At 37.7% G+C, this 27,807-nt stretch overlaps 1 protein-coding gene across 4 annotated transcripts; it reads left to right on the forward strand.

The window, feature by feature from the left end:
- The first annotated feature begins 317 nt into the window (after nt 1-317).
- LOC120519173 (splicing factor U2AF 65 kDa subunit) lies at nt 318-27,674 on the forward strand. Of its 4 annotated transcripts, none has more exons than XM_039742345.1 (11): nt 318-665; nt 18,796-18,925; nt 19,038-19,141; nt 19,289-19,440; nt 19,792-19,908; nt 20,580-20,718; nt 22,462-22,541; nt 24,523-24,645; nt 25,201-25,308; nt 25,978-26,229; nt 26,365-27,674. In XM_039742345.1, the coding sequence occupies exons 1-11, from the start codon at nt 617-619 to the stop codon at nt 26,497-26,499; spliced, it is 1,389 nt and encodes a 462-aa protein (XP_039598279.1). In that variant the 5' UTR covers nt 318-616; the 3' UTR covers nt 26,500-27,674. The 4 variants fall into 4 exon arrangements, with proteins under 4 accessions (XP_039598279.1, XP_039598281.1, XP_039598278.1 ...); XM_039742347.1 differs by having other exon boundaries at nt 25,222-25,308; XM_039742344.1 differs by having other exon boundaries at nt 319-665; nt 19,035-19,141.
- Nucleotides 27,675-27,807: the final 133 nt, after the last annotated feature.

The raw sequence follows: 27,807 nt of genomic DNA on the forward strand, positions 1-27,807 counted from the left end.
ATATTTGATATACAAAGTCTTTAGAAGCTACCTCCAAATGTATACTTTTTAACATTTAACATTATTATTATTATTATTAGTGGTGGTGGTAGTAATAGTATTTCTCTGAAAGATACAGAAATTTTATTCATCGGGACATTAAAGCTTACTGGACGATTTTTTGGCTATTCTTCTTCCAAGGCGCCAAGTGTCAGGTAACAGCCATTGGCCTCCTTAACGCGTGGTGGCGCTGGTTGAGCAATGCATCACGCGGGTTGTGTAGGGAGCGCGCAGAATCCACGATGCTCCTCTCTTCAGTGTCAACCTCGTCGGCGGCGCGCGGAGGGTTTTGTTTCCACCGGCGGCGGCGCGAGCGAGCTGAGCGTGTTGGGCCTTTTCGAGACGTCGCGGAGGAAGACAAAACGCTGCGAGTTACGGAGGGAAACGTGAAGTAACCAAGCAAACCAAAAAATAAGAGAAGAATAATAAAAGATAAGGCCGAGTATCTTGGACTGAAAGAAAGAATAAATTTGGGCAGGGTACGGGCGTGGAACACGCACTTTGAGTTATCGGCGGCTTGCACTTTTACACATTTATTTTAATTGGTGCAGCACGATTCGCGGCCGCCAGGGCCAAGATGTCGGATTTCGACGAGTTTGAACGGCAACTGAACGAGAACAAACAAGGTGAGCAAACTGGGACGACGAAAAGGAAGGGACAGTAGTGATAAAAAATGGCCGGGTTAAGTGTGGTTTTGGCAGTGTGGGGTAGATGCCTGGGCCTCGAGTACGGATTATCCGCACGGGGTGTTGCTCTTTTTGCTTAGGCCATGCTGGTGCTCCGTACTCACCTCGGGTACAATGGCTGTAGCATTCTAAGCGCATCGGTTCATCAGAAGCGACACCGTGACGGTATGCATGACCAAAAACCCGAAGGAATACTGTTTTTTAAGGGTCTTGAGTATCGGCTGTAGCCATAAATGCCGTGCACGTGGGATTCTGTGCGGTTTTATTCGTTAAACGGTTCTCGGGCCTGCTCTGGAGGCTTGCGCGGCGCTCCCCGCCATATACAATGCGCGTCATTTCAAACCAGGACTCGTCAATCGAGTTCGTAGAGCAGGGACTGGACCTTTAAAGGGTACCATCACGGCACCTGTGCATTATTTTTTTAATGCATTCTCGTGTTTAAGTCAGAAACCGTCAGGATTAGCCCATCCAGCTTTATTTCCGCATAATGGCCAAATCTGCATTATTCTCGAGCGCTTTTCACCAAGCGGGAAGTTGCCGTGGCTTACAGGGTCGGGGGCGGCGGGAGTTTTGCTTTTATTTGTTTAGCTGGCGACCTAAATGTAGGAAGATCTCTATTAGTTGAGTCCTTTAGTTAATGTAATAAAATGAGAGATTTGTTTTTCTCTTTGCCCTCGCGTTCTGTTAAACCTTAAAAATTAAAATGAGAACTCATTGTTGCTCAGATGTTAATGTTTCACGTTATATTAATTATTGGAAGTACTATTATCCTGAAAATTTTTAAATGAAAACCTTTTTGAAGAATGAACCACATGTAAAACCTCCCCCAAACCCCCAGCGGGGCATCCGAGACTCAGTCCCGGGGTTGCACTGTCGCTGCGGGTTTTCACTCCAACCAGTTTCACAAATAAATGATTCAGCCTTAATTGTAAATGATCCATTTGTTTAGCTAGTCGTTTTCTCATCTTGTTTTGCGTCCAGAAGTATATGCTACTATATTTACATGCAAAACAAATTAAGAAGTTTTTACTTTTTTTTATGCATGTACATGTTCCTTTTATCATACTCTTTTTAATTAACCTTCGCTTGTGGAGTTTACTGTCTTAATTGTATCCAGATACTGATGATTAGTGATGAGCAGTAAAGACACCAGTGCAAATGACTCGGAATACTAAAAGCAAGCAGCCACTTCAGTATGAATTTCACTTTATAGTGCTATATACTGTATAAGATGAAGGGCTAATATTTTTTCACTGGAGGTCCTTACTCTTAAATATGCTAGATACAATTGCCCACAAGGAAAACATGCTGCGGGTGATTTCATGCTTTTCCTAGTTACTGACCTTAGCTTTGATTTAATGGTCATTGGAAAACCCACTTTCCCAGGAAACTGTATTCTTCTGAATTTAAATAATGGGAATTTGGGGTGAAAGTATTTCATCCTGTAGCACATTCTGTAAAAGTGGTAGCTTCAGTCACATTTGAATTTAATGGTTTATTAGATCGAGCTTTATTTGTCCCCAGGGGAAGTCGGGTGCATTTAACTTTGAATATATTTATACATACTATGCCAGAATGACTAAAAATAAAGACTTCAAAAAAGTTAAAGTGAGGCACTATATGTACAGGTATATTGCCACTGGTATGAAGGAGCCTCTGTGCTGAATAACTCATTGGCTGAAAGTCCTCAGTTTTGGAGTACCAGAGAGAGGATGTGCTGCATTCTTCATAGTGATGCTCAGTTTTGTTTTCATTCTCTCCTCCTTTGCTTACTTCCAGTAGGTCTGGAGTATATTCTAAAATTGAGCTTACTCTTTTAATTAGTTGATTTGGTGGGTCTCTGTTGAGGTGATGTTACCAGCCCAGCACACCACAATGTAGAGAATTGCACATGGCCATCACAAGAGTTGTAGGAGATGTGAAAGATATCACTACTCGCATTAAAGAAATGCAGTCTCCTAAGAGAGTCTGCTTTGCCTTTTCTTCTATTCTTTGTTTCGAGACAAAGACAGCCTGTCATTTATGTGGACCCTCAAGTACTTGTAGCAATGCACCACTCCTACATCCACTTCCTGAATAGTGACTGGGTGTAGAGTCTCTTTGGTGCAGCAAAAGATGCTAATGTAAAGACCATTCTCAACCTCATTCATTTGTCAAGTTTTCTTCAGTACCGTCACTCCCTGGAGTCTTTTGGTTTCCTCTCTATGTACATGCTGATGATTCTGGAAGTACTGTTTAATATTTTAGGGGAAAAAAGCATTTATTTTGCACATTTTGAGAAAGTGATTGGATAACAGACATGTAGATTATATGAGACAGGTAATGCAAGATGTTTTTTCAATAGATGTTGTGCAGCATTGGTCACTATCGACGTATATTATGTCACTTATTTTTCAGCATGAATGCATAAAAAAAAATAAAAAAATTGGGCTATCATTACAAAATACATAAGACAAATAACTTACACCAAAGATCATTGTTGGGTTGAGTATTCCTTTAAGGAGCAAAATCCACAGAAATAAGGTGTGTTGAACTAATAACGGTCAAATAAATTGAAGTGTTTAAAACTACAACAAAGAAAACGCATTTCCTCTAAAAGCAAATACATTAGAGCACTTTCATGAATGCAAAATAAGAAACGGACGTTGGAAGGGCAGCTAAACAATTAGATCAATGAGACATAAGCGACTGGTTTCTGATACCGGTTGGAATGAAAGTCTGTAGCCACTGTGATATTACAGAAGTGAACTTCACAGTCTCCCTGATCTCTACGGGATTCTAGTTTTAAAATATACCAACCTCTTCCTATTTGTATTTTACTTTGAGTTAGATTTTCTTTCCGATCAGTTAATTTATAATCTGCTTTAGCACTTCATACATTCCAGTTTAATTTGCTGCCTCTATGGTCCAGAGTGATTTACATATCCCAAGTGAATAGATTTGTTTCCGTATTTTGATATTTGGAGCATTATCTAGGGCAACATGGTGGAACAATAATTAGTGCTGCTTCTTCACAGTATCGCAAGATTTTTATTTGCATCCAGGCATGAGAATTATTTGTGTGGCATGTGTGTCTTTTGAGGTTTTCTTCCTTGTTTTCCTCCCAAATTCCAATGATGTGCATTTGAGGTTCGTTAATGAGATTTGGGTGTGTTTGTGGTTGTGCCCCTAAGTTGAACTAATGCCATGTCCAAGATTGATGTATAAAATCATAAAGCAGTGATTTACATTAAAGAAAAAATGTGTTTCTGAGTGAAAACGTAATCTCAAATTGTATTTCTTTAACCAGGGATATATGTGTTTGTGTCCTGGTTGTGTTATGGGTTAATAGCTGTGTAGCTGATTTAAAATAAGATTTAAATTTCAAGTCAGTATTCTGATTGTATGTTAGCTAGAGTCTCTTGTCTAGGGATGGAATTCAACATGGAAGATCTTGCATAAAGTCAAGTCTATTCTTGAGCTAACTTGCTTCCTAGAAACAGGTTTAGGGAATCTTGGCGTTTATGAATTGTATCTTCCCTGAAAGAATACTTGCACCGTGTTGCTTTCCCCTGGCACCAGAACAAGGCAGCAGATAGTTTTGTTTCCATTAGTTTCTTTTCTTTGAAGAATGTTGCAGCCAAACATGAACTTTTACAGCTTGATTGGTTCTTGCTTCATATGTAGAAGTCCATTTTAACCTAGGAACCCTGATTTCGGCCAGTGTTATCGTGCAAAGCTTTACTCTTGGGCATTCTTGCTGTACAAGTCAAAGTGCCCATTTCTTTTTATTTTTTATTTTTTTGTGAAGTGGAATAATAAATGTAATGAAGTTTAGGATCTTATTGAGGATGTTAAATGTGACTTCAAAAAATCATGGTGATTTCTTCATCTTTTGACTGTTCCCGTTACGGGTTACCACAATGGATCATCTTCTTTATCTTACTGTCCTCTACATCCAGCTCTGTTACACCCACCACCTTCATGGCCTGTCTTACCACATCCATAAACCTTTGCTTAGGCCTTCTTCTTTTCCTCTTACGTGGCAGCACCATCCTTAACATCCTTTCCCCAATATACCCAGCATCTCTCCTTTGCACATGTCCAAACCAAAACAATCTCACCTCTCTGACTTTGTCTCCCAGCTGTCCAACCTGAGCAAGGAGCTAAATCAAAAAAGCTAGGTAAAATGGACATCCTGTGAAATATAAAATAAATAAGAGTAATTTAAATAAAAAAGCTTTGAAAAAATACACTATATAATAATCTGTTTACCATAAAATAAACGATAAGTAAATGTCGGGCCCAATGTTTGGCATGCTAGTTAACATTGCTGCCTGTTTTATTTTTATATATATATATATATATATATATATACACACTGCTCAAAAAAATTAAAGGAACACTTTTTAATCAGAGTATAGCATCAAGTCAATGAAACTTCTTGGATATTGATTTGGTCCGTTAAGTAGCAGAGGGGGTTGTTAATCAGTTTCAGCTGCTTTGCTGTTAATGAAATTAACAACAGGTGCACTAGAGGGGCAACAATGAGATGACCCCCAAAACAGGAATTGTTTAACAGGTGGAGGCCACAATTTTTCCCCTCCTCATCTTTTCTGAATGTTTTTTTCACTAGTTTTGCATTTCGCTATGGTCAGTGTAACTACTGGTAGCATGAGGCGAAACCTGGACCCTACAGAGGTTGCACAGGAAATCCAACTTCTCCAGGATGGCACATCAATGTGTGTCATTGCCAGAAGGTTTGCAGTGTCTCCCAGCACTGTCTCAAGGGCATGGAGGAGATTCCAGGAGACAGGCAGTTAGTCTAGGAGAGCTAGACAGGCAGTTAGTCTAGGAGAGCTGGACAGGACCATAGGAGGTCCTTAACCCATCAGCAGGACTGGTATCTGCTCCTTTGGACAAGGACAAACAGGATGAGCATTTCCAGAGCTCTACAAAATGACCTCCAGCAGGCCACTGCTGTGAATGTCTCTGACCAAACAATCAGAAACAGACTTCTTGAGGGTGTTCTGAGGGCCCAACGTCCTCTAGTGGGCCCTGTGCTCACAACCCAGCGCAGTGGAGCTCGATCGGCATTTACCATAGAATACCAGAATTGTCAGGTCCACCAATGGCACCCTGTGTTTTTCACAGATTAGAGCATGTTCACCCTGAGCACATATAACAGACGTTGAAGCGTCTGCAGAAGCCATGGAGAATGTTATGCTTTCTGTAACATCATTCGGCATGACCAGTTTGGTGGTGGGTCAGTGATGGTCTGGGGAGGCATATCCATGGAGGGACGCACAGACTTCTACAAGCTAGACAGACACCTTGACTGCCATTAGGTATCAGGATGAAATCCTTGGACCCATTGTCAGACCCTACGCTGGTGCAGTAGGTCCTGGTTTCCTCCTAATGCACGACAATGCCCGGCCTCATGTGGCAAGAGTATGCAGGCAGTACCTGGAGGATGAAGGAATTGAAACAATTGAATGGCCTTCACAATCCCCTGACTTAAACCCAATAGAACATCTGTGGGACATTGTTTCGGTCCATTAGGCACCGCCAGGTTGCTCCTCAGACTGTACAACAGCTCAGGGATGCCCTCATACAGATCTGGGAGGAAATGCCACAAGACACCATCCGTCGTCTCATTAGGAGCATGCCCGACGTTGTCAAGCGTGCATACAAGCTCGTGGGGGCCACACAAGATACTGAAAAGCATTTTGGGTAGCAGAAATTAAGTTTTTGAAAAATGGACTAGCCTGTCACATCTTCATTTCACTCTGATTTTAGGGTGTCTACACAATTGAGCCCTCTGTAGGCAGAAAACTTTTATTTCCATTAAAAGACTTGGCATCCTTTTGTTCCTAAGACATTGCCCTGTCGTTATTTGTATAGATATCCAACTTCATATTGAGATCTGATGTATCTAATGTGTTTCTTTAAAGTGTTCCTTTAATTTTTGTGAATATATATATATATATATATATATGCAATTGTATTTATTTATTTATAAATACAATTGCACATTCTGTCTGAATTTACATGGGGTTTTCTCTTGGTAGTATTTTTGTCTTTTTTTTAAATACATCCTAAAGATGTTTGTTTGATTCCTACCTCATGTATATTTTTACTGGCATAGCCTCCAGACCTAGGGATCTGGAACAGAATTGAGCAGTTTTAAGAATTTTATGTTACGGTCATTACTGTCGCGTGCATAGTGAAATGCTTACTTGAGTGTAGTTAATATGTAAATAGCTGTAATTCAGCAAAATGCACATTCTGTCCATTCTACAATTATTAGTACCTCTGGCAAAAATGTGCAAAGAGTTGTTAAAAAAAATACCCTTTTGGTGAATTACCTTAATCTTGCACTGCAAAAAATGAGTACAGTGATCCCCCGCTATATCGCTGTTCAGGTATTGCGACCCTGCTACATTGTGGATTTATTAATACTATTATTATTACTAGGGGGCTCCACCCCCTGCTCGCTTCGCTCGCCCACCCCCGGGTTTGGTTTACTGGATAAACAATTTTAAAGAGATTATTTTCATGGGAATTGTTACATATGCATTATTTTCATTTTTACTTTAAAACTTTTGTAAAAACAATATTTGTCCTTTATTTCCTGCCCCGGACGTGGTTAAATCTTTCTTGTGACTCTTATAACGCTGCTTGTGTTGTGAGGGGGTGGTGGGTCTGAACTCGCGCTAAAGAGATGCGATTGGTTCAGCTGGTGTCTTGCTGCTGCTGGCCAGCTGCGTTGTGCTTGTCATGCTTTGCGTCAGTCACTTAAAAGCCTGTAAAGCACCTGTCCTTTTGCCACTTCACATCTCTGCCGCTTGCTTTGTGAAGGGGGGGGGAGCTGCACGCATGCTAAGCAGAAGTGGACGGATCAGCTACTGGCTTTGTGCTTCTTCTGCCAAGATGCCTGTTCTGCTTGTTGCTCTGTGTGTTCTGAAGGAGAAGGAGGAGTGTGTGTGCTGGGGGGCATTGGGGGCTGAACGCATGCTAAGGAGAAGTGCTCAGATCATCTGCTGGCAAACTGCGTGTCCTGCTTGTCGTTGCTGGGAGCACCTGAAGTTTGTCTTCCAAAATCATTCCAACAACTGCTAGGCTAAATGTCAGTGAACTTGTTTAAATTTTTTTTGTAAGTAGGTCATGACGTGCAATAGTCAACGTCTCATGGGTTTTGCTTCCTAAGGGTGTAATGTCTAGTCTTGCGTGTCATCAAAGTGTGTGTCTGAGATGATCTGGTCTTGATTGCTTTGCTCAACTTCGCTCTAAGAGTCAATCATTTAAAATCGTGTACAGCAGCTGTTCTTCTGTCTCACTGCATTGTCTTGCATGATGTTAAAAATGTTTATAGAGCGATGTTACTCATATCCTTAGCCCGACATCCACATATCATCATATGTGTTTACAAAGTGTGTTTTAATAAGTTTAAAACGTGTGGCATGGTTATTTTAAGGCTTAAACTATTAAAAAAAAAAATGTTTATATGTTCTTTCTATATCGCAGATTTTCACCAATCGCTGATGGGTCTGGAACGTAACTTCCGCGCTAGGCGGGGATCACTGTGTTCCATCCTTTACTTGAAGTACTTAGATGGGAGGCCATCTACGAAACGTTTGGGTTGCTGCTGGAAGAGGTGTTGGTGAGGCCAGCAGGGTGCATCCCAGTGCCCCTCAGTGCACTGATGGGGTCATTGTGCTGTAATAATGGCGTCGTCCTTCAGATGAAATGTAAAACTAATGTCCTGACCCATAGTAGTCATGAAAGATCCCTGGGCATCCTCCTTAAAGAGTAGGATGTATCCCGATATCCTGGCTAAATTGTCCACCACAGACTAGTTATTATGGTTCCCTAATCACCTCCTCTCTGTAACTGGCTATGTCTCCCATCACTTCTCCACCTAACAGCTCATGTGTGGAGAGTGTACTGACGTTAAAATGGCTGCCGCCACATCATCCAGGTGCTGTACATTAGTGGTGATTGAAATGGCTCCCCATTTACTGAACCATTTTGAGTAGTTGGAAAGGTGCTATATAAATGTAAACAATTATTAAAATCTGTGAAAAAAATTATACTACATCAAGAAATTATTTTTAACAAAACATATGCCACCTTTATACATATAACCTTAGGAGTTATTTTAAACAAGTGTAACTGAAGCATGTTTTTGCATTTATGTCTGACTTAAGTTGATGAGTGTTTAGAAACTTTAAAGCAATAATCCATGACTTTGTTTCACTGAGGGCCAAATTCCATTATTCATTCATAAGAGATCACACAATTCAAATGAGAGAACATTGTGTGGATCTTCATAAGTTCGGGGATGGCTATGCAAAAATTTGTACTTGCCTGAAAATGTCCATATCTACAGTTAGGGGGATAATTTAAAAGTTTGTCTCAACTAGAACTGTTACCACACACACACACACGAGGAACAGGAACGTAAGAGAGTAAAAAAAAATCCACATGGATTACTGTTGGAGAAATACAGAAAAAGTATCAAAAGATGTGGATTCTCCACTGCCAAAAATGGTGGATTTACTGTGATGTTATGGGGTTGTTTTTTCTCCAAATGCCTCTGGGAACCTTACTTATTGGGGTGCATGGCATCATGGCCCCATGAAACATCAGAAGATTTTAATTTCAGATCTAGCTACCTCTGCCAAGAAACTCAAACGTGGTTGTCATTGTATCTTCTAGCAGCACGGTGATCCACAACACATGTCCACATCAACACAAAATGATTAAAGGAACATGAAACCAAGCTTCTGCCGTGGCCATGTCAGTCCCCACACCAATTAAAAAAAAAATAAAAAATAAAGAAATCGTTGAAAACCTGTGGGGTGAAGAGGAGAGGGCACAAGAGAGGGCCCTGGACCCTGGATGATATGGAGTGTTTGTAAAGATAAATGGTCTGCTTCTTTGCTCTATATTCTTCCTGCTTTAAGACATTATAGGAGAAGACCCCATGATGCTTCATTGGCCCCATTGGTTTGGGGGTGGGTGGGTTTGGTCGTACAAAGTATTAACTGCAGGAGTGCCAATAATCATGGCGTGTCATTTTGTTAAATTATTTCTTGAGTAGTTTTTCTTAGAATACATTTACGTAAGTAGAAGCTTGGGTTTCTTTTTTTCCAGTATGAGATTGATATTTCAGCAACAGTTGATTAATATATTTTTATATAGCTTTTTTTTTTACTGCTCTGTACTGAGGTACCAATCATTGTGGAGGACATCTGCATTTCACAAGGCCCGAGAGGTGAATGTTCCGTGATTAATATTCCATGATTAATATTGCAGGGATATGCAACAGATACCATCCCTACTCTTCAACATCACTTTTTTCCAGTTTTACTTAGAAATTTGTTTTTATACTAGTTGTAAACCAATATATATTTTTAAATTTTTAACATGATTTATTATGTGCTTATACTGTTAGTGTTATTCATTTAAGTGAATGCCTAAACCAAAATATGTTGTTACTTGAGAAAAAGTGTTGACAGTTTCTTCAGCATTTAAAATACCACACATTTACATAAGCAACCCTTTTAAAGGTGTTTAAGAACAGAAACTGAACGTAGCAATCATTCCCCAACATGACCCAACATAGGACAGCCATTATAAAATGTAGTGACCTTCTGCCTGGAGGTCACTTGAAAAGTTCCACAAGTCTTCAAAACCATATTTACTAGCCAACCCGCGGCGTACGATACGCATAATCAGGCCGTTTTTTAATGATTTTTAAGCACAGGGAGAAAATTAACATTTGAAAAATCGGTAATGTAATAAATCAGCAGGAAAAGCAACATTGTAACAATGCACGGAACGAACCAACACACAGTCTGTGACTGAAAACTGGTGGACCGCCATCGCTCATGTGCCCACCTCCAACTCGTCGCTTGAGTCGTTGTCGTCTTTGCACAGTCCAGATGCACCTGTGACTCACGTAGACTTTCCGTGTTCCTGCAGGAGCATCTAAGAAGACGCATGTTTGTCGTGGATGCAAATTGCTGTATGTAGCATGTAAAACAGTTTGCTATGGTGCACGCGGTCGTGCGTCGTAACCGAAAACTCAGTTTTTAAAGACTGCTTACTTCATTGTGTTCTAACCTCAGTTGTAAAGGATTGTTTTAAGGATCCCATGGGATACCCCTCACAAACCGTTTTACACGCTGCATATGGCGATTCACCTCCGCGAGAAACATGCCTCTATGAACAGTCAACGTGGCTCGGAGGTGCCAGGAGTTGGTGGGCGTGGCTCCTTCCTGCGTGCACCACAGGTGTCTGTCTTGTCGGCGGCTCAGTGTATCCACGCCCCTTCCAGCGTGCTTTCCATGGGTGTCTTGCTTTAGTGAATTATATATATAGATTATGCTGCCCAATAATATACCTCAGATTAACATGCACCACATAAAGTAATCTTTCTGAACTTAAAACGATGTTGTATTACAGCTTATTAACCTCAACATGAGCACTGGTATTCTGTTTACACTTTTTAAGTTGTAGTTATTGGGTTGTTCTTTCCTAAGTAAATGCTTTAGTTAATGTAGCGTTCTTGTGGCGCTCTACCTTATAGCCTGTTTTTTTCTATAGTACTCATGATTTAGTGTTTTCTACTCACTTGGAGGTCAGTCTACTTCAATTATAACTGATCGATGTTTGCCATTAGCCTACTATGAAACCTACCTTGAACATACTGGAAAAAAATGTGATGTTAATGGCAAGTTTAAAAAAACTCTCAGCACAGAGTTACTCAACTTAGCTAGTATCATACATGCCACATTCACAAAATCGCCTCCCCCTGTTTTCTGACCAACCTATTCTTGGTTAAGGTCAAAGGAGAGCTGCTGCCTGTCCCAGTTGTATTAGACATATGTTAGGTTACATTAAATATTTGTAAACATTCAGTCCTAGCCTTCACATGATTTTCCCTTTTTGGGAGTTAACAGCCTACGATTCAATATGGATTTTTGTGTTGGAGGCAGGTTTTTTTGGCTTTTCTGTATATGTAATTTTCTTGGCATGGTTCTCAATTGAATGTTATATTAGAAGAATGTTCCTTTTATCTTGCACAAATAAACGCACTTCAGTTATCCATAGTATACATAAATTCCATGCATTTCAATTAGCTTTTACTGGATCTTTAGCTTGGTGGGTCATGACCATCCCACCTTTTGCCTTTCTCACTCTATTATTTTGAAAATGTTTATAACATTGAATATACTCTACTATTCTCATCCATTATATTCACTACACCAAAAAGGTGGTTTCTAAAAGAGATTGAACTAAAATATAAAAGAATGAAGTAACACATGCTTTAGAATGCAATAGTGATATAGGCTAATACGCTACAAGTAAATGGGTTGAGAATTGTTTGGCTTGTATGTGCAGTTCCAATAGGACATTTCAAGAGCAACTGACCCTTTCTGCCTCTTAATGAATGTGTGTCACTCAGTCTGCTTAAAATGGTTTTTTAACTGTAAAATTGTGGTACATTTGGTTATTAAAGGTGATTGCCCATTGTACTCTGAGGTAATTTATTGAACAAATTATGGTCCTTACTGTACACCTAGCAACACAACCCCTCTTACTTTAAGCTTGATTTATTTTCCTTTGTGCATACACACTAATACTAAGTTCCTGTTTATAGTGGTAGTCATTTTTGTTTTAACCAGATAAGATATTACTGAATGGTTTAGTTTTGTGAATCGGACAAATCTTTGATCCTGTCTTTTCAGTTGTCATTAACATTATGCGAAACTAAGGTCAGACCATTAATTTGCAAATATATGAAAGTTAATTACAAGTAAAATTAAACATTTTGGAAGCAGGACTGTATTTCTTTATGATGTGTTTTTTTTTTTAATGATGGCTTTTGACAAATGAGTGATACTGGCTTTTCAGTTATCATTAGACACCAATGTTAAAGGGGCACGCTAAACTGAGGTCAGACCATTTTTGTAGTAGTATATGAAAGTTAATTACAATTTAAATAAAGCATTTCAGATGCAGGGCCATCATTCTATATTTTGAGCATGTCATAAACAAGCAGTTTTTAAAAACATGTTATTTTTAAATAGGTAATGGTGGCAAGGTGCCCTCAAATAATCTGACTTTTACTTTAGACTAGTAATCAGTTTTGTTTCCCATTGCCATTTTGACATTAGGTAATATGTTTCTATAGTAATGATGGCAGCACGTAACCAAATATTCAGTTGCCTTTTCTTATTGGAGGACTGTGTGACAGATGTTCCTTTCTCACTGAAGCCTTGTATAGCTTCCAGTTTTGAGAAGAACTTGACCGCTGCATTGTTAAAAAGAAGAAAAACACCACCATACCAAAAGGAGGACACATTGTTACTGTATTTTTATTGTTCTTACCGGGACCATATCTAGATTTTTAAAACTTCAGTTTGTGCCAAGACCTGCAAAAGTAAAGTTCTAAGATCACATGACACACAACTCCTTTATGCTGTCAGGGGCTACTTGTAACTTCTTTTTTGTCTCATGTATCTTTATACATACTGTATGTGTAGCCCTCCGTCCTGTTCCATATAGTTTCTATACTTTTGGTTTTGCTTGGCCAAAAGATTAAAAAGTAATGAGCCTCTGCAGATTCTTCGGATTCCTTATTACAGTTCCTCGGTACAAGCTTGGTTTATTTTTGCAGTCGGTTAGCATTAGATTTTTTTTACTGTGCATACTTATTTTGTGTTGGAGATGTAAACTTTTGGGAAATATGTAACGCTGAGAGATGAATACAGTAGAGCTTTCCATTATGTTATCTTAGTCTGTGGCAAACAGGAGAGCAGCAGCAGCCGCCGCAAGGTGGTTTGTGAAATTAACCCAGGGGTCCATGTCCAGCTAAAAAGGTTCTAGGGAGAACAATGGGGGTCTTTAACGGTATCAGTAAAATTTGTTGTGGTTGCTTTTTTTAATATAAGGCAGTTGTGTTACATATTTTTATTCCTTGCCTCAAAATCTGAACAATGCAGTAGGGCTACAACTAATCAATATCATCAGTATGATTTGATAATGTGAATACTTGACAAAGAATCCAATGCATTATGCGCCTTGTTACAAATTAGGTACATTACTTCATTTACCAACAATGACATTAATCACATTTTGAGGTAGAAATGATGCAGGGTTAAAGAACAGAACATTTTTATTTATTTCTGCTTCTCATCTGGTAAGAAATCTGTGCCTTGCAATATCAGTAAAAAGGAGCTCACTGGTATGTAAACAATACCATGATGTTAAAACACCTAACAGGAAAAAAACATTGGAGTAATGGTGATCCCCTTGTCAGTCATCACACTTGTCTATAATTCAGCTGCCCTCTTAATGTCACTTCCTTCTGTTCCTTCTGACAGCTCAAAGTCCTAATCTGACAGTGCAGAATCAGTCATAAAAAATATCCAAAACTTTTTTTGCAGATTGTTTCTTTTAATGATAGCCACAGCTGGTATTTGATACCATGCTACAAATAAATGAAAGGCTTTATTTGTTATGAGCCCCAGTATCAGGAGATCAGATATGCCACATTAATATGTTGGCTGCAAATTAAGTTTATATAAAAAAAAGGCTCTGAATCCTGAAAGAAAGTAGATTAAAACTATGACAAAGCAAGTGTGTTCTGTTCGCAGCAATCATTGATTAGTAGTTCAAGTGGTTGAAATAAAAACCTACAGCCACGTCAGTCTTTCAGGATTTGAATTTGACAATGCTGTACTAATCTGCTTTAGAGCCGATCTTTCCTGCTCCACTGTCATTCACTCCTCTACTCTTGTTCGGATTGCCTCCTCTCTGTCTCTTGCTCAGCAATTCTTAAAACTCATTAAAGCTGAACTTCAGTGTTCAGTGGTCACATTGTGGGTTTCCCTCTTAAATTCACCTTGTCAGTCTGGGTAAAGTCCACCTTTGGCCACTGCAATACTTCACTAATTCCATGTGACTAGTTATGCATGGCTTTTCAGCTGCATTAGTCCTGTCAAACTGCCTGCTCTTATATCGGTTTCATGGCTGAAGGTTATGGATGTCTGGCTGAAATCCAGGGTGTTAATGTTTTGGATTGGATTAGAATTTTAGTATTTTGGAATATCATTGGTAAATTGTTGGTATTACTCTGCATTACAGTTAACACAAGTATGTACTGACTGCAAAGGGTGGCAAGCATTAAAAAAAAAAACAAACACGCACACAAAAACATGAACTCCTAAGATTGTGCCTAATAGCAGTAACAAGCCAAGGTTATAACTGGGAAGACAGGAAGCAAATAAATGATGGCCAGAATGTGGGACAAGGTAGTAAATAGAGAAATATAACAGAGTCAATAACCAATATATTTCACATAGTTTAAGACAAAATACATGACATTAATCAAAGTTAAAAGTAAAGAACTGTAATCGGAGAGATTGTTAAAAATAATAGTAATGCAGTGGTTTTACAGACAGTGGTATGGACAGACAGCAAGTATGCCATGATGACCTTTATACCATCATGGTAATGACATCACATGTTGCACTCTCCTGGAAATTCAGCCTAGCAGCAGCCTGGCAAGCCTGTACCACAAAAATCAGGTTGTCACAGCACCCATAATAAACAAAATTGTGTGCCTCAGGAAGAGTGATTACAACATTTACATCTTCAGAACTGACATTAATCAAGAAACCAACTTACCATTAAATTCCTTGACCAATCCCTAAAAATATTTCCATTGTTTTTTTTATTTTATTTTAGTCCAAAGGTAGGGATGTAAAAATATAAAATAAAGTCCAGATAATGACTGACGGTCCATTGTATTTTTGACTTTAGCAAATTTTTCCTGCTTTACATCCAAACCTGCTGCAGTAGTTCTCCAGGTTTTCTGCAATCCTACTCTGGATAAACAGGTTTAGATAATCTATATGTTGTTCTTAATCTCAGATGCTGTCTGTTTTGTGCCTGTCCATAGGGTTTACTGTTCTTATGGAGGGCCATTCAAGGCTCACCACCCCTAACTTTGACACTACATGCTTATTGTTCTTTGTTTACTTCAATACAGCTAGGTGGGGTCTGCACATTGATTCAAGTCTGAGAGCCCTGTTCTTCTTAAACCCCTGCGATTTTCATGAGAAAATACTTTAAAAATTTTAAAATTGTGTAAAACTGTTCATATTCAATGTCTAGCTTTGAGTATACTTGTTTTTATCAGACAAAAATAAAACCAGATAGTAAATCCAGGCAGTGTAGTAAGCTTCCACTAACATTGAACTCATATCCAAATCTGTTAAGTGTATAGTTCTGTCTGATTGTGACACAAAACTATCTCCGTAGGCGCTCCATGCCATAATTACTGAAACTAATATATATATAAATGTCTTTGTGAAGTAAAAACTAAAAATACACGATGAAGGAAAACTAAACTGAATTTCCAATTAAGGTCAGAAAAAATACAGAAATAAAAACTAATATAAAAAGGCAAAACTATAATAACCTTGGTAGTTACAGATGTTTTTTCACCTGATCTGAACCAACGCAGTGGAAAAGGCAGGAAGGGGAATGGAAATAAGTGAATGAGCAGTAGTGTAAAGTGAGCACGTTAGAATTAAAACTAAAATGTGTTATTCTGTCATTGAAATACTGAAAGAATTTGTCCATGTTACTGTTTAGGGAGACAAGTTAAATAATCCTGTTTAATGTTAATGCAGAAGCTGAAATGATTCACTGTATGCTAAAATTCTAATCAATGAATCATTCTGACCCTTGAGTGGTGTTGACTTAACCAGAGGGACATCGGAATGAACTTAAGTTAGAATGTTGTATTTTTGAACAAATCAGGCTTGACTTGCTCTATTCAAATTTCAGTGCCTTTAAATGTAAACCTGTAGTACAACAGAGTAGCTCTGACTAAATCTACAAGCTTAGGGTTGATAGCAGCAGAGTGGGGATGCTTGTGTTTTTTTTTTTTTAATATAATAAAGTTTTAATTTCCCATTGAGGACTGTAGTATGGTGTGGTATAGGAGGTGTGAGTTATCCCAGCACAAACAGTAAATTAAGTGGTGTACAATAACTTTATTTAGGTATTAAACTTGTTCTCAAAATAAACCTGATCCTGGGTTAAAATCTCATCTTGACCTTTCTGTATGGAAATTGTACAGTCTCCCTAAGTGTATTTGGCACTTTATATGGTGTTCCAGTATTCTTTCCAGTTTCCAAAGACATGCATAATTTACACTAGTGTGTTTGTAGGTGGTTCCCTCTAGAGTGGGCCCCATCTGGAATTAATTTCAGTCATGTAATTAATGTTGCCAGACATGGGTTTAGCCTCATGCACTTAAACTTGATAGTGTTCAGTGATGGATGACCATGTATATTTCATTTTACACCAGAAAATGCTTTTTAACTGCACATTTGTCAACGTTCAGTTCCAAAAAGTTGCTTTTTTTTTTTTTTTAATGTAAATTCAATCTGGTTTATATTTTGTCTGCCAGAGCCTCTATCAATATATCAATATAATACATCAATATATTGTGTGTTTTTGAGCTTTGCAATTTTAGGCTTTTATCTGATTGCAATAGATTGGACATTGGAACATCAACTTGCTTATTCTAGGCAAAATAAAAATTACATTTTTTTAAGCATCTGAATAGTGATTCCCATTCTCCTCTTATGGTGAATAAGCATATTGATGATTGATTTTGTTTGACTTTAGTGGCTTTTAAAAATATAAAAGACTTAAACTAAATTGTAACAGAAAAAATCAGATCCTGTGTTAAATAATAGGAATGGCCACAAATATTAGTGGCGGCACATCTATTTCAGTATTCTTTAAAATATTTGACTATGTAAAATTAAGCCTCTTTAGTCATGCATTGGCAGAAAGAAGTCAAGGATTTAAAATAATCCTCATGTTTTCTCTCAAAGGTGGCTGAAATATGTGGTTAAAAAAAATATGTACCCAAAAACTTCAAATCTTTGGTCATTTTGCTCTGAATACCGTAAAACCTTTCCTTCCACTACATCAGACTAAAATTGTGAAACACCAGGTTGAGCATGTCAGTCTTTGGGAGCCATTTTATTATACTAGTTTCAAGAGACTCCATTTAAAGGACTTAATAAAGCCAAAGTTTTACCAAAACCTCAATGTGGACATTTGGAAATGTGGCACGTGACGCTTATTTTTATACCAAATGTTCCCTCGTATATGGCCTGACATTTGGATAATGTGATGCATTAAACATGAAGCTATCTTTTATATCTGGGGAAAATAAATCTTGTAAAAAGAGGGAATTGGGATAGCCTGCTTTCAAATAAAACTTTGTCCACCAGCCAGTAGAGCAGCTGTATGTCATCTAGAAGCTGCAATAAAAGAAGAGATTACTTTGTGCAGTGGTGGAGTGAAAATGGTAATGGTATGAAGAGCCTTGCTATTTTAATAATTAAGCAAAAATAAATACATTTTAAATAAAGCCGCCCAAATACTACAGGAAGGTTATAGTTGTCCCAGTGTTGCTCTCTTGGCCTAAATACCATTAAAGTACCATACAAGTAATATTCTCCCATACAAAATCAAGTGTGTGTTTTTTTTTTCTTTTTGTTATTAAAAAGACCATTTCCCTACACTTCCATTGCACACCTCCCATTGCCTTACAACATTCAGAAAACCATAGAAATGAAATATAAATACTTGCCATTTGCCTTTATCCTAGAGATAAAATTGTTTTCTAACTAGTAAACTTCTAACTCAGACGTTCAGCTAATTTTGAGGTTCTTCTAGGGACCCTTTTCTTTTTCTTCTAAAGTAGTTATTTAATCTTCTTGCTACAGTATTCAGATGCAGTAGTGCAGAATACAAAAATATCCATTATTATTAACAAATACAAATTTTCTGATTTGTGTGTGCAAGTCTTTACATATTTATTGGTAAAAAAAATTTAATGCTTGTTCACTTTAAATTGTGCTGACATTTTAATTTGTATGAAACATTCAAACTTTTTTTTCTATCATTAGGGTATGTTTTAAGAGTTAATTTCACATCAGGTCTATTGAGTTTGATTATTTCTGACTTTGTTTTCTTGTAATAGAGCGTGACAAAGAGAATCGGCACAGACGTCGCAGTCCCTCTCGTAGCAGAAGCAGGGAAAAGAAAAGGAGGAGCAGAGAGAGGCGGAGTCGAGAAAGACGAAGTGGTTCCAAAGACAGAAGGAGGAGAAGGTAATTGTGGGTGGGCCCTCTGCATTCTTATTTCATCTATATAAAAGGCAGAAACTGAATTGGTGGGTCATGAGGTACTACAGTTTAAAGTCTTGTGTTCTGCTTACAGTAGTCGTTCTCCTCACCGTGATAAAAAGAAGAAAATTCAAAAGTATTGGGATGTGCCTCCTCCAGGTTTTGAACACATCACACCCATGCAGTATAAGGCTATGCAGGGTAAGTTTAGTTTTTTTATCATGCATGTTTCCCTTAATGTTGCTGTTATTTGTTCTAGGATTTTTTGTATTTGATTTGTGCTATAGTCTTCATAGTTTGAAGATAAAGAACTTTTTTTTTTTACTTGCGCTTTCTTTTTTGTTAAAGCTGCTGGTCAGATTCCAGCCACTGCTCTTCTTCCTACAATGACTCCAGATGGCTTAGCAGTAACTCCAACCCCTGTTCCTGTGGTGGGCAGTCAGATGACAAGGCAAGCTAGGAGGCTGTATGTGGGAAATATTCCATTTGGAATCACAGAGGTAAAAATATGTTAAATACATCATATGCAGTTAACTTCTAGTATTCTTGCACCTAACTATAGACTAGGGCCTTCTTAGCTCATTTAGATTTTATAATCTTCTTTCATCTATAAAGTATACTTTTATTTAATGATACTCTAAATTCCAACAAACGGATGTAGTGTTTGTGGGGAGCAAGTTATTTTTATTATTTTAACCATATTACTATGTGGTTGCAGCTTGTTCTCAATGTTGAAACAAGCTGGCCCTGTCACATTTTAATATCATATGGTTAGTTTTTATTCTTCAATTCATTCTTTGTGTTAGATATTAAGCACAGTACTTAGTTGGTGGTTATGTTGACTTTTGCAGGAGGCCATGATGGATTTCTTCAATGCTCAAATGCGATTGGGAGGCTTGACCCAGGCACCAGGAAACCCAGTGTTGGCCGTGCAAATTAACCAGGACAAAAATTTTGCCTTCCTTGAGGTAGGTCTCGTATAGTCATTATCTTTGTGGCTGTAGTGATAATTGTATAGAAGCAGTTTTGTGTTAATGACACATTTTTTTGACATGAAGTGTTAATAGTTACTTCAGGAAAGCTATTTTATTTGTTCACTGACAGCAAATGTCAAGGAGAGGCACTTCAAATTAAAATGAGACAAGTGGTTGCTGGTAAAGGTAGGTTGTTAAACCTCACCACAAGCCAATAACTAATAGGAAAGGAGAATGTGGTCAGAATAATTTGTCAGATTAGTAAAATATTCTGTGTCTGAAATGCTTTAAATGTGCCTCTAAAACTAATAAAGAGGAGCAGTATCATTATATAGTTAGTGTTGTATGAACAACTTGTCTATTTTACTTCAAAGCTACATTTTAGCAGTGTAAAGATTTTTTATTCACTTTTATAAACACTTTTTGCTTTTAAACATTGTCTATATTTGTCAAGGTTCTTTTAATAGCTTATAGTGGCCTATGTTAAAATAGCTAAATGACTTAAATAGTTATTTTAAATAAAATGTTTTCAGATTTTATGTGGTGCCATTATTTTAGTCCTGTTTTTAATACATTTTCCTTTCAAAAAGTTTCTTAATGTTCCTGAAATTGTACCAGTCTATTCTTTGGCATCTATTGCTAATTCATCTACTTCTGATTGACAGTTTCGTTCTGTTGATGAAACTACCCAAGCTATGGCATTTGATGGGATCATCTTCCAAGGTCAGTCACTCAAAATAAGACGTCCTCATGACTATCAGCCTTTACCTGGGATGAGTGAGAATCCATCTGTGTATGTGCCAGGTAAGAACCTTTTGGTGTATGTTTTTTCTTACATGCCTGACACAGAGAGCCCTTTGAACCTAGTCATGAATATGTATAAGATTTGTTTTGCACAAAATCCTAAGTCCCCAGTAGTATACCCTCATTGTGATATTTATAATGTTATAATTAAAGCTGCAGTAAATCATTTTAGATTATTTTTTAGTTTTTTTTACACTTCACATTCATCTGATCTACAAGTGTTGTATTCTTCATATAAGAAAGAACTACATGTCACTCCATCAGACAATAATTATAATGACTTAAATATGTTTGTAGGACTCTTTTGGTCACTTCTCCCTTCAAGAGGTGTAGTACAGTGGGCTGCCTATATAAAACAGTCCAATGATGATTTATGTTATGAGTAAATAAAACTTTTTCCCTAATTTGTTAATATAAATTGTTATGGATTCAACAAATTGTGGTAATGTTATCTGTCGAAACACCAAAAATATTCCTTGTGGTAAGCTGATTGGTCCATCATGGAAACAGCAGTTTAATCTTTATATTGGATGCTTCATAATGGAAGTCTCCTAAGATGGTAATTTGTCAACCATGGGTTTCATATTAATTTCTTTGTAATTCACTTAGAGCTATCAAATCCTAAAATTAATAATATGTCATTGAAATAACTCCATCTGTGTTGTGTAGAGTAACAGCCAAGGTCCTTGTATCCTGTATACCCTGGTTTTTAAATGCAAATTGCTAAATTACCTGGCATTAACCTGGGTGGAAAAAATGAAAAGGTGAAAGGTAATTAAAATTAGGTAGCACTTTAAGGGTAATAATGCTCAGTAATATATAATATACTTGATGTGTTTAGTACATACCTATTTTTAATATGTGAAAGCCTCATCATGTTAATATTCCTGTTTTTTGACCATTTAACAAGAGTTTCCATTTGCAATGCATCTGGTAACCCCACTCAATTATGTGGCTTGGGACCATGACAAAAATGGTGAGGAAAATGCTTAAATGATTTGGATAAAGTTTGTAAGACAAAGTGGTAAAAAAAAAAAAAAAAAATTGCAGATTGTGGTCTTAAGATAGTAGAGATTGCCTGAGTGTGGGATTGGTGTATATTTTTGTGTTAGGCATCCATAAAGTTATAGTTAAGAGCTACAAAATAATATGCAACCACAAGAAGAAAGAAATCCACTGGCTGCAACAGCCAAGACATTACGTGCTGCAGATAAAAAAATATTCTGAGCCATACGGTCGGCTCAAAACTAAGACAACAATGTAACACATCCTAACATACATGCTTGGGTAAGAATTTTTTTCAGATATTTTAAAAATTGGCTGCAGTTCTGACTAACAATTTCCTTACATTCTAAAGAAAGATTTACCTTAATTTTAAATGCTTTTGTATTCTGTGGAGAACGAACCGAGCTTTGCATTCCTTTGTGCATGCATGCCAGTATTTCTTGGGGAAAAATGTTTTTCCAAAGGTAGGGCTGTTTTGTTTTGAAGTGTATTAGTAATTGGGTATTTTGTAGCTAATGCCAGCAGACCAATAAAGGACACTTTCATTCATGAAGTGAAATTATGAACAGTGCGAAAACCGTCTTGGAGATTGACTTACCTGTGGTTTGTAGAGTATTAACCAGCAGGGTAGGTTTGTAGGTAACTTTCTTTTTGGTGTTATTTGTGGTGTGTTAGTGAGGTGGACTGCCTTCAATGTATAATAACACATAATAACATTGTACTTCTTACTGTGCCTAGGGGTTGTATCGACTGTTGTGCCGGACTCTGCCCATAAACTGTTTATAGGAGGACTGCCTAATTATCTGAATGATGATCAGGTGAGTTTGATTGATTTTTCTGTAAAGGGAATGTAAAGAAGACCCTATCAGTGATAATGAGTAGGTTAGTTAATATTTCTGTATGTGCATTTACATATGTATAGTTTAAAATATGGTAAGCAAACGGTACTAAGTAACTTTGGTAAAAAAAATTCTTGCGCCAATTAACACAAGCCATTTCATATTTTTCAACCAGAAAGCCAGCTTTAGATTAGAGTCTTGGAAATTGTTTAGGAATCTCAAGGTGCATGATTATGTTTTGATCTCTAAGTTTTCAGTTGTAGAAACAAAATATAGATGACTGTATTGTTGACACAGTTGGATTTTGATTTTTAGCATCCGTTCACTGTTAGAATCCCATCCAGTTTACCACAGTTTTTAAAGTGTAAATTGAGCCTGCAAAACAGGTGTGTGTGTGTGTGTGTGTTTGTGTGCTTAGTATTTTGATTTGGCTCAGGTTTTCAGTCTTTGTTTGTTCTTGAATATGTCCCTGTTTGTTTTACAGTATTTGTTTTATGTAGTTTACTGGTATTGTTTCTTTGCAAATGGCTAATGTTATGAGTTGCTGTTTGTCCTAGTTTGTAATACACAACTTTATGTATGCAGTTTTAGTGGTTGTTTATGTTGTATTGCATTCGAGTGTTTTGTATTGATATTATTAAAGGAAGATGTTTTCTGGGAATTTTGACAATGTAAGAGAGTGTGGTGCATCACTGCCTTTTCTTGTAGGCTGAATGAATGACTGCTTTGTTGCTTAGTCTCTGAAACTTTATTTCCACTTCATTAGGTTACTGACATTTTCAGAACATAGCTTGACATGCATTTAGTTACACATTGTGATTTTAATGTGCATGTTTTTAACTGCTGTTGATGACATAGTCAGTATTGACCTCAGGTTCATGGATGAATTAGTCTACATTTGAATTCTTACAATGTTTTGGTGTCTTATTACTGAAATTGTATTTCAGTTTCATTAGATTCTTTTCAGTTCAAGTCCTTGCTGTTTAAAACAAAAGGATCATATTTTTGCAGTTTTCTTGAGCAGAGATATTTTATTCCAATGATCAGGCTTAAATTAATAGGACAAACCTGTAAGAATCATGTTTAATACTGGGGTGTCTAATTTCCCTGTTAAATCCTCTGCAAAAGTCGTGATTTCTCATGTAGGTTTGTGCAGGCTTTAATGTCTTGCAGGTATCCACTTGCTAAAACTAAGTTCTTCTGCATGGTGCAAATGCTTGATAGCAATCAGCAGTAATGATATATAAATGTGGTAAGAAATAAATGCAGTAAAAGCTATTGATGTAGCCTATCAAATCACTTGAGCTTCAGAAAGAACAATCTATTAGTGTTTCCTCGTGTAGTTTCCCAGATAAATAAGCATCTCCGTTTGCTAACTTGTAACACGCCAGTTCATCACTAATTACCCACTTCAGTATTGTCTCCCTTTTTGTGGAAGGGTATGTACTGCGGATACAGCTGAAGGTAGCAGTATGGCTGGATGATTTTGCCGAAAGCCGAGTTGCAACTGTCTGAAATGGGCAGGGGGAATGATTACAGGTTTGTGCCCTTGCCTTGTTACTGGTCAAACTATTTGCTCACATTTGGCCGAACTTTCACATTGGGACCAGAGTTTGGCCTTTAATAAAAGTGAAACTTGTAATTTTCCGTGCGGGGCTACACTTTAATATGTTTATAAAACATTTTGGAGATTAAAGTATTAATTGATTTATTCAACTTCAACTTTTAAAACTTTCATTTTGCTTATCTCTGTCAATTCCTGCCTTTGTGTTTTCAAGTATAAATAGTATGGTCGATCATTTTCTGGTCCTGTTTTTGCATACTCTTACTGCGATCTATTTGCTGAGCACTCATCACCTGACTCCAAATTTGGGAGGGTACAGTTTTAGCTTTGTGAATGGAGTTAAAGAACACTGTTTAAAGTCTTTGTTTAAAACACCTTTTATCTTCTTTAAATTAGGTGAAGGAACTTTTAACATCATTTGGTCCTCTGAAGGCCTTCAACTTGGTCAAAGACAGTGCCACTGGTCTTTCTAAGGGTTATGCCTTCTGCGAGTATGTTGATGTCAATGTCACAGATCAGGTAACTCTTTAGTGTTGACAAAAGCCTTTTAACCTCAATTATTGTCGTTTTCTTTTTATTGATAGAATGTATGACTATTTTGAAGTGTACAATTCTTTGGAAAAGTTTTTTTTTTTTTTTTTTTTTTTATCCTGTTTTACAAACAATACCCACCTTCTGATTTTTTCCAATCCTTTCTGGATTGGTGCTTATGTGTAGCAGCAGTGCTGATTACTTGGAGTTTCTTTAAATTCTGGCAGTCTTCCTCAGGGGTTATTGTTGGATGCTGTGTTTAGCCCTCTGCTTGCTTCTAAGCACAGTGCAGGTGGAAGCCTGCAGGGCAGGTAAATACTTTTTGGTTATACTTTGGACATTTTTAACACTTCGCAGGTGAACATTTTTGTCTGAAAGGCTTACCTGAGACTGTACTTCAGTTGTCAGTTGTGAGCTGCAGGACAGTTTTCTTTGTCAAATACTCTGCTCCCAGCCTTCAGATGCTGCTGTTACTAATATTGTTCTGTAAGCCTGCATAATGAATGTATAATAACTAGCTGTCTTGATGTTAAACCCTTCAAGGCTCACTGTTCCCTCTCACAGGCGATTGCGGGCCTTAACGGGATGCAGCTTGGTGACAAGAAACTTCTTGTGCAACGGGCCAGCGTGGGAGCCAAGAATGCAACTCTGGTGAGCCTGAACTGGGTGCAGTGACCTGTCACTCTACAAAACAATTTTAACATAACACATTACTGATTTACTGATTTCCCAATACACTGACTAGAGATGTAAGTATTGTTCTAACTATTTGCTGATATAGTTTCTCTATTTAAATGTACTTACACATTTGTTGAATTTCACATATACTAGCACACTCATTTCAGGTTTGCACTAAGAAAGTAGGCCTGTTGAAGCTTACCTTAAATCATATTTAAACATTTTACAAATTAACATTTATTTCTATAGCACATTTCCATACAAGGAATTTCCCTACAAGTTACCAGTCCTTTAGTGAAACCCTTTAAAGGGTAAAGAGCTTAGACTGCAGTATTGGCCTGTAAAGCTTGTGGGTTTTTGTTCAGTGCTTAACACGGACTAACTTTGGGATGTTGACTTGCATACTACAGTTCTGTAAATGACTGTAATTTACTCTATTTGGGAAAGGGTCATCTTAAGAAAAGGAACATTTTTCTGTAGCACTTTTTTGGTGCCCCTCAAGCCTTTTCATTGATGTCTGTTACCCAAAGAAAATTCTTGCAAACTTTTCTCTTAAGGTGTTGCAAATGTTCTTGTGATACAGGAACATCAACCATTTATGGTGGTCTTACATCCTCCCTCCCTCCCTTCCTTTCAATGCAGACAAGCATAAACCAGACGCCAGTGACTTTGCAGGTGCCGGGTCTTATGTCAACACAAGTGGTTCAGATGGGTGGCTTGCCCACAGAAATACTTTGTCTTATGAACATGGTTGCACCAGAAGAACTTTTGGACGATGACGAGTATGAGGAGATTGTAGAAGATGTGCGGGATGAATGCAGTAAATATGGTGCAGTGAAGTCGATTGAAATCCCAAGGCCAGTTGATGGGCTTGAGGTACCTGGATGTGGAAAGGTATGAACTCCAGGGGTTGCTTAATATGACTTTTTAAGTTGAACCTGAAATTTTCTGTGTAAAAGGTTTTCAGAGTACTTTCACATGCTGTTTGTAAAATTGCATTCTCTCTCTTTCTCTTTCTCTCTCCTGCAGATCTTTGTAGAATTTGTATCTGTGTTTGATTGCCAGAAGGCTATGCAGGGGCTAACAGGGCGCAAGTTTGCAAACAGAGTTGTGGTGACCAAATATTGTGACCCTGATGCCTATCACCGTCGCGACTTCTGGTAAAGGGAGCCACATGGAGTCGGTTTTGTGGATAACAAAAGAGCAAAGTGAATACAGTGGCAGAAGAGAAAGGGGAAGCGGGAGCACTGAAACATTCTTCAAAGCCACCGTGTGCTGTTAACATCGCTCATCAGACACTTCTTTTTTTTTTTTTTTTTTTGTCTTTGTTTAGAGCAGTTGTGTTCTGTGTTGTGGGCTTTTCTTTTAATGGCCAAAAAAATGCCTACAAAAAGTTACTTGTACATAAATTGTTAGTATCCTTAAGACAGACTGATGTCTCAGCCACAAACCCCCAAATTATGCAAGTCCAGTGAGGTGGGGGTCGGGGGGGTTGAGGCAGAGGGAATTTTTGGTTTTGAAAGTTGATCTGACTTTGGGATTTTTTGGAAGTATTAATACATTTTTCCGATAAATGTTAATTATTCCCAATGGTCTCTTTCCTTTTGGAAGGAGTACAGCACAGGGTGTTCCTGTATGTCTGTCTTCATTTGTTGATTCAGAAATGTCAGGTTTTTTTTGTTTTTGTTTTTATTTAAACAAAAAATTCTTAACATTTAGCTCTCTAAACTAGTGCTTCAATGTGTGTGTGTGTGTGCGCTAGTTCCCCCTTGACACTACCCACCCCCAACTCGCCCTAAAAATAGTTATTTTAAGAAGGCCAAGTTCCCCTCATTGTAAGTGCTATTTACTCGAATCCATCTGCTGGGCACTTGGCAAATGGACTTTCTCTGCTTTATTTGCTGAATCAGCAAGACCGGCGGCACTCGATTCAGTTAATTGGGTAATTTCAGCTCCGATGTAGACTTTCTGTTCATACGAGTTAGCCTGTGTTTTGTGAAGTGTGGGTCTGATTGTCATCCAATGCACGTAGTCTGTGATGAAGTTGAGGCTCCACCTTAAAATGGACTGGACTTGCGGAAATCTGTTGCATTTGTCAAAATAGCACAGGTAGATCAGTGACGATGACGATGATGATGATGATGATTTGTACAGAATTTGCTTGGGCTCCATTATCTTCTATCCAACTATTAGAGATCTCCTATTTAAGCTGTGAAAGTGTCTTTAAGAGAGTGCCCTGTGCTGTACAATTGACATTTTAAAGCTGTGCAAAAAGATAAATGCTCAGTTGTTAATTTTCTTTTTTTAATCTTTCAAATAAAACAAAAAACCAAATACCCTTTTTTTTTTTCCTGCCTCCGTTTCTTCCCCTTTTCTCTCTTGCTATTTGAGGACCACAAGCATTGTTTGAAGAGGATGATGGCTCACTTTTTTCGTAAATTTTCGCTAAACCTAAACTTCTTGTGTCAAGTT

Source organism: Polypterus senegalus, chromosome 18, assembly GCF_016835505.1.
Source record: "Polypterus senegalus isolate Bchr_013 chromosome 18, ASM1683550v1, whole genome shotgun sequence".
NCBI classification, from domain to species: Eukaryota; Metazoa; Chordata; class Cladistia; order Polypteriformes; family Polypteridae; genus Polypterus; species Polypterus senegalus.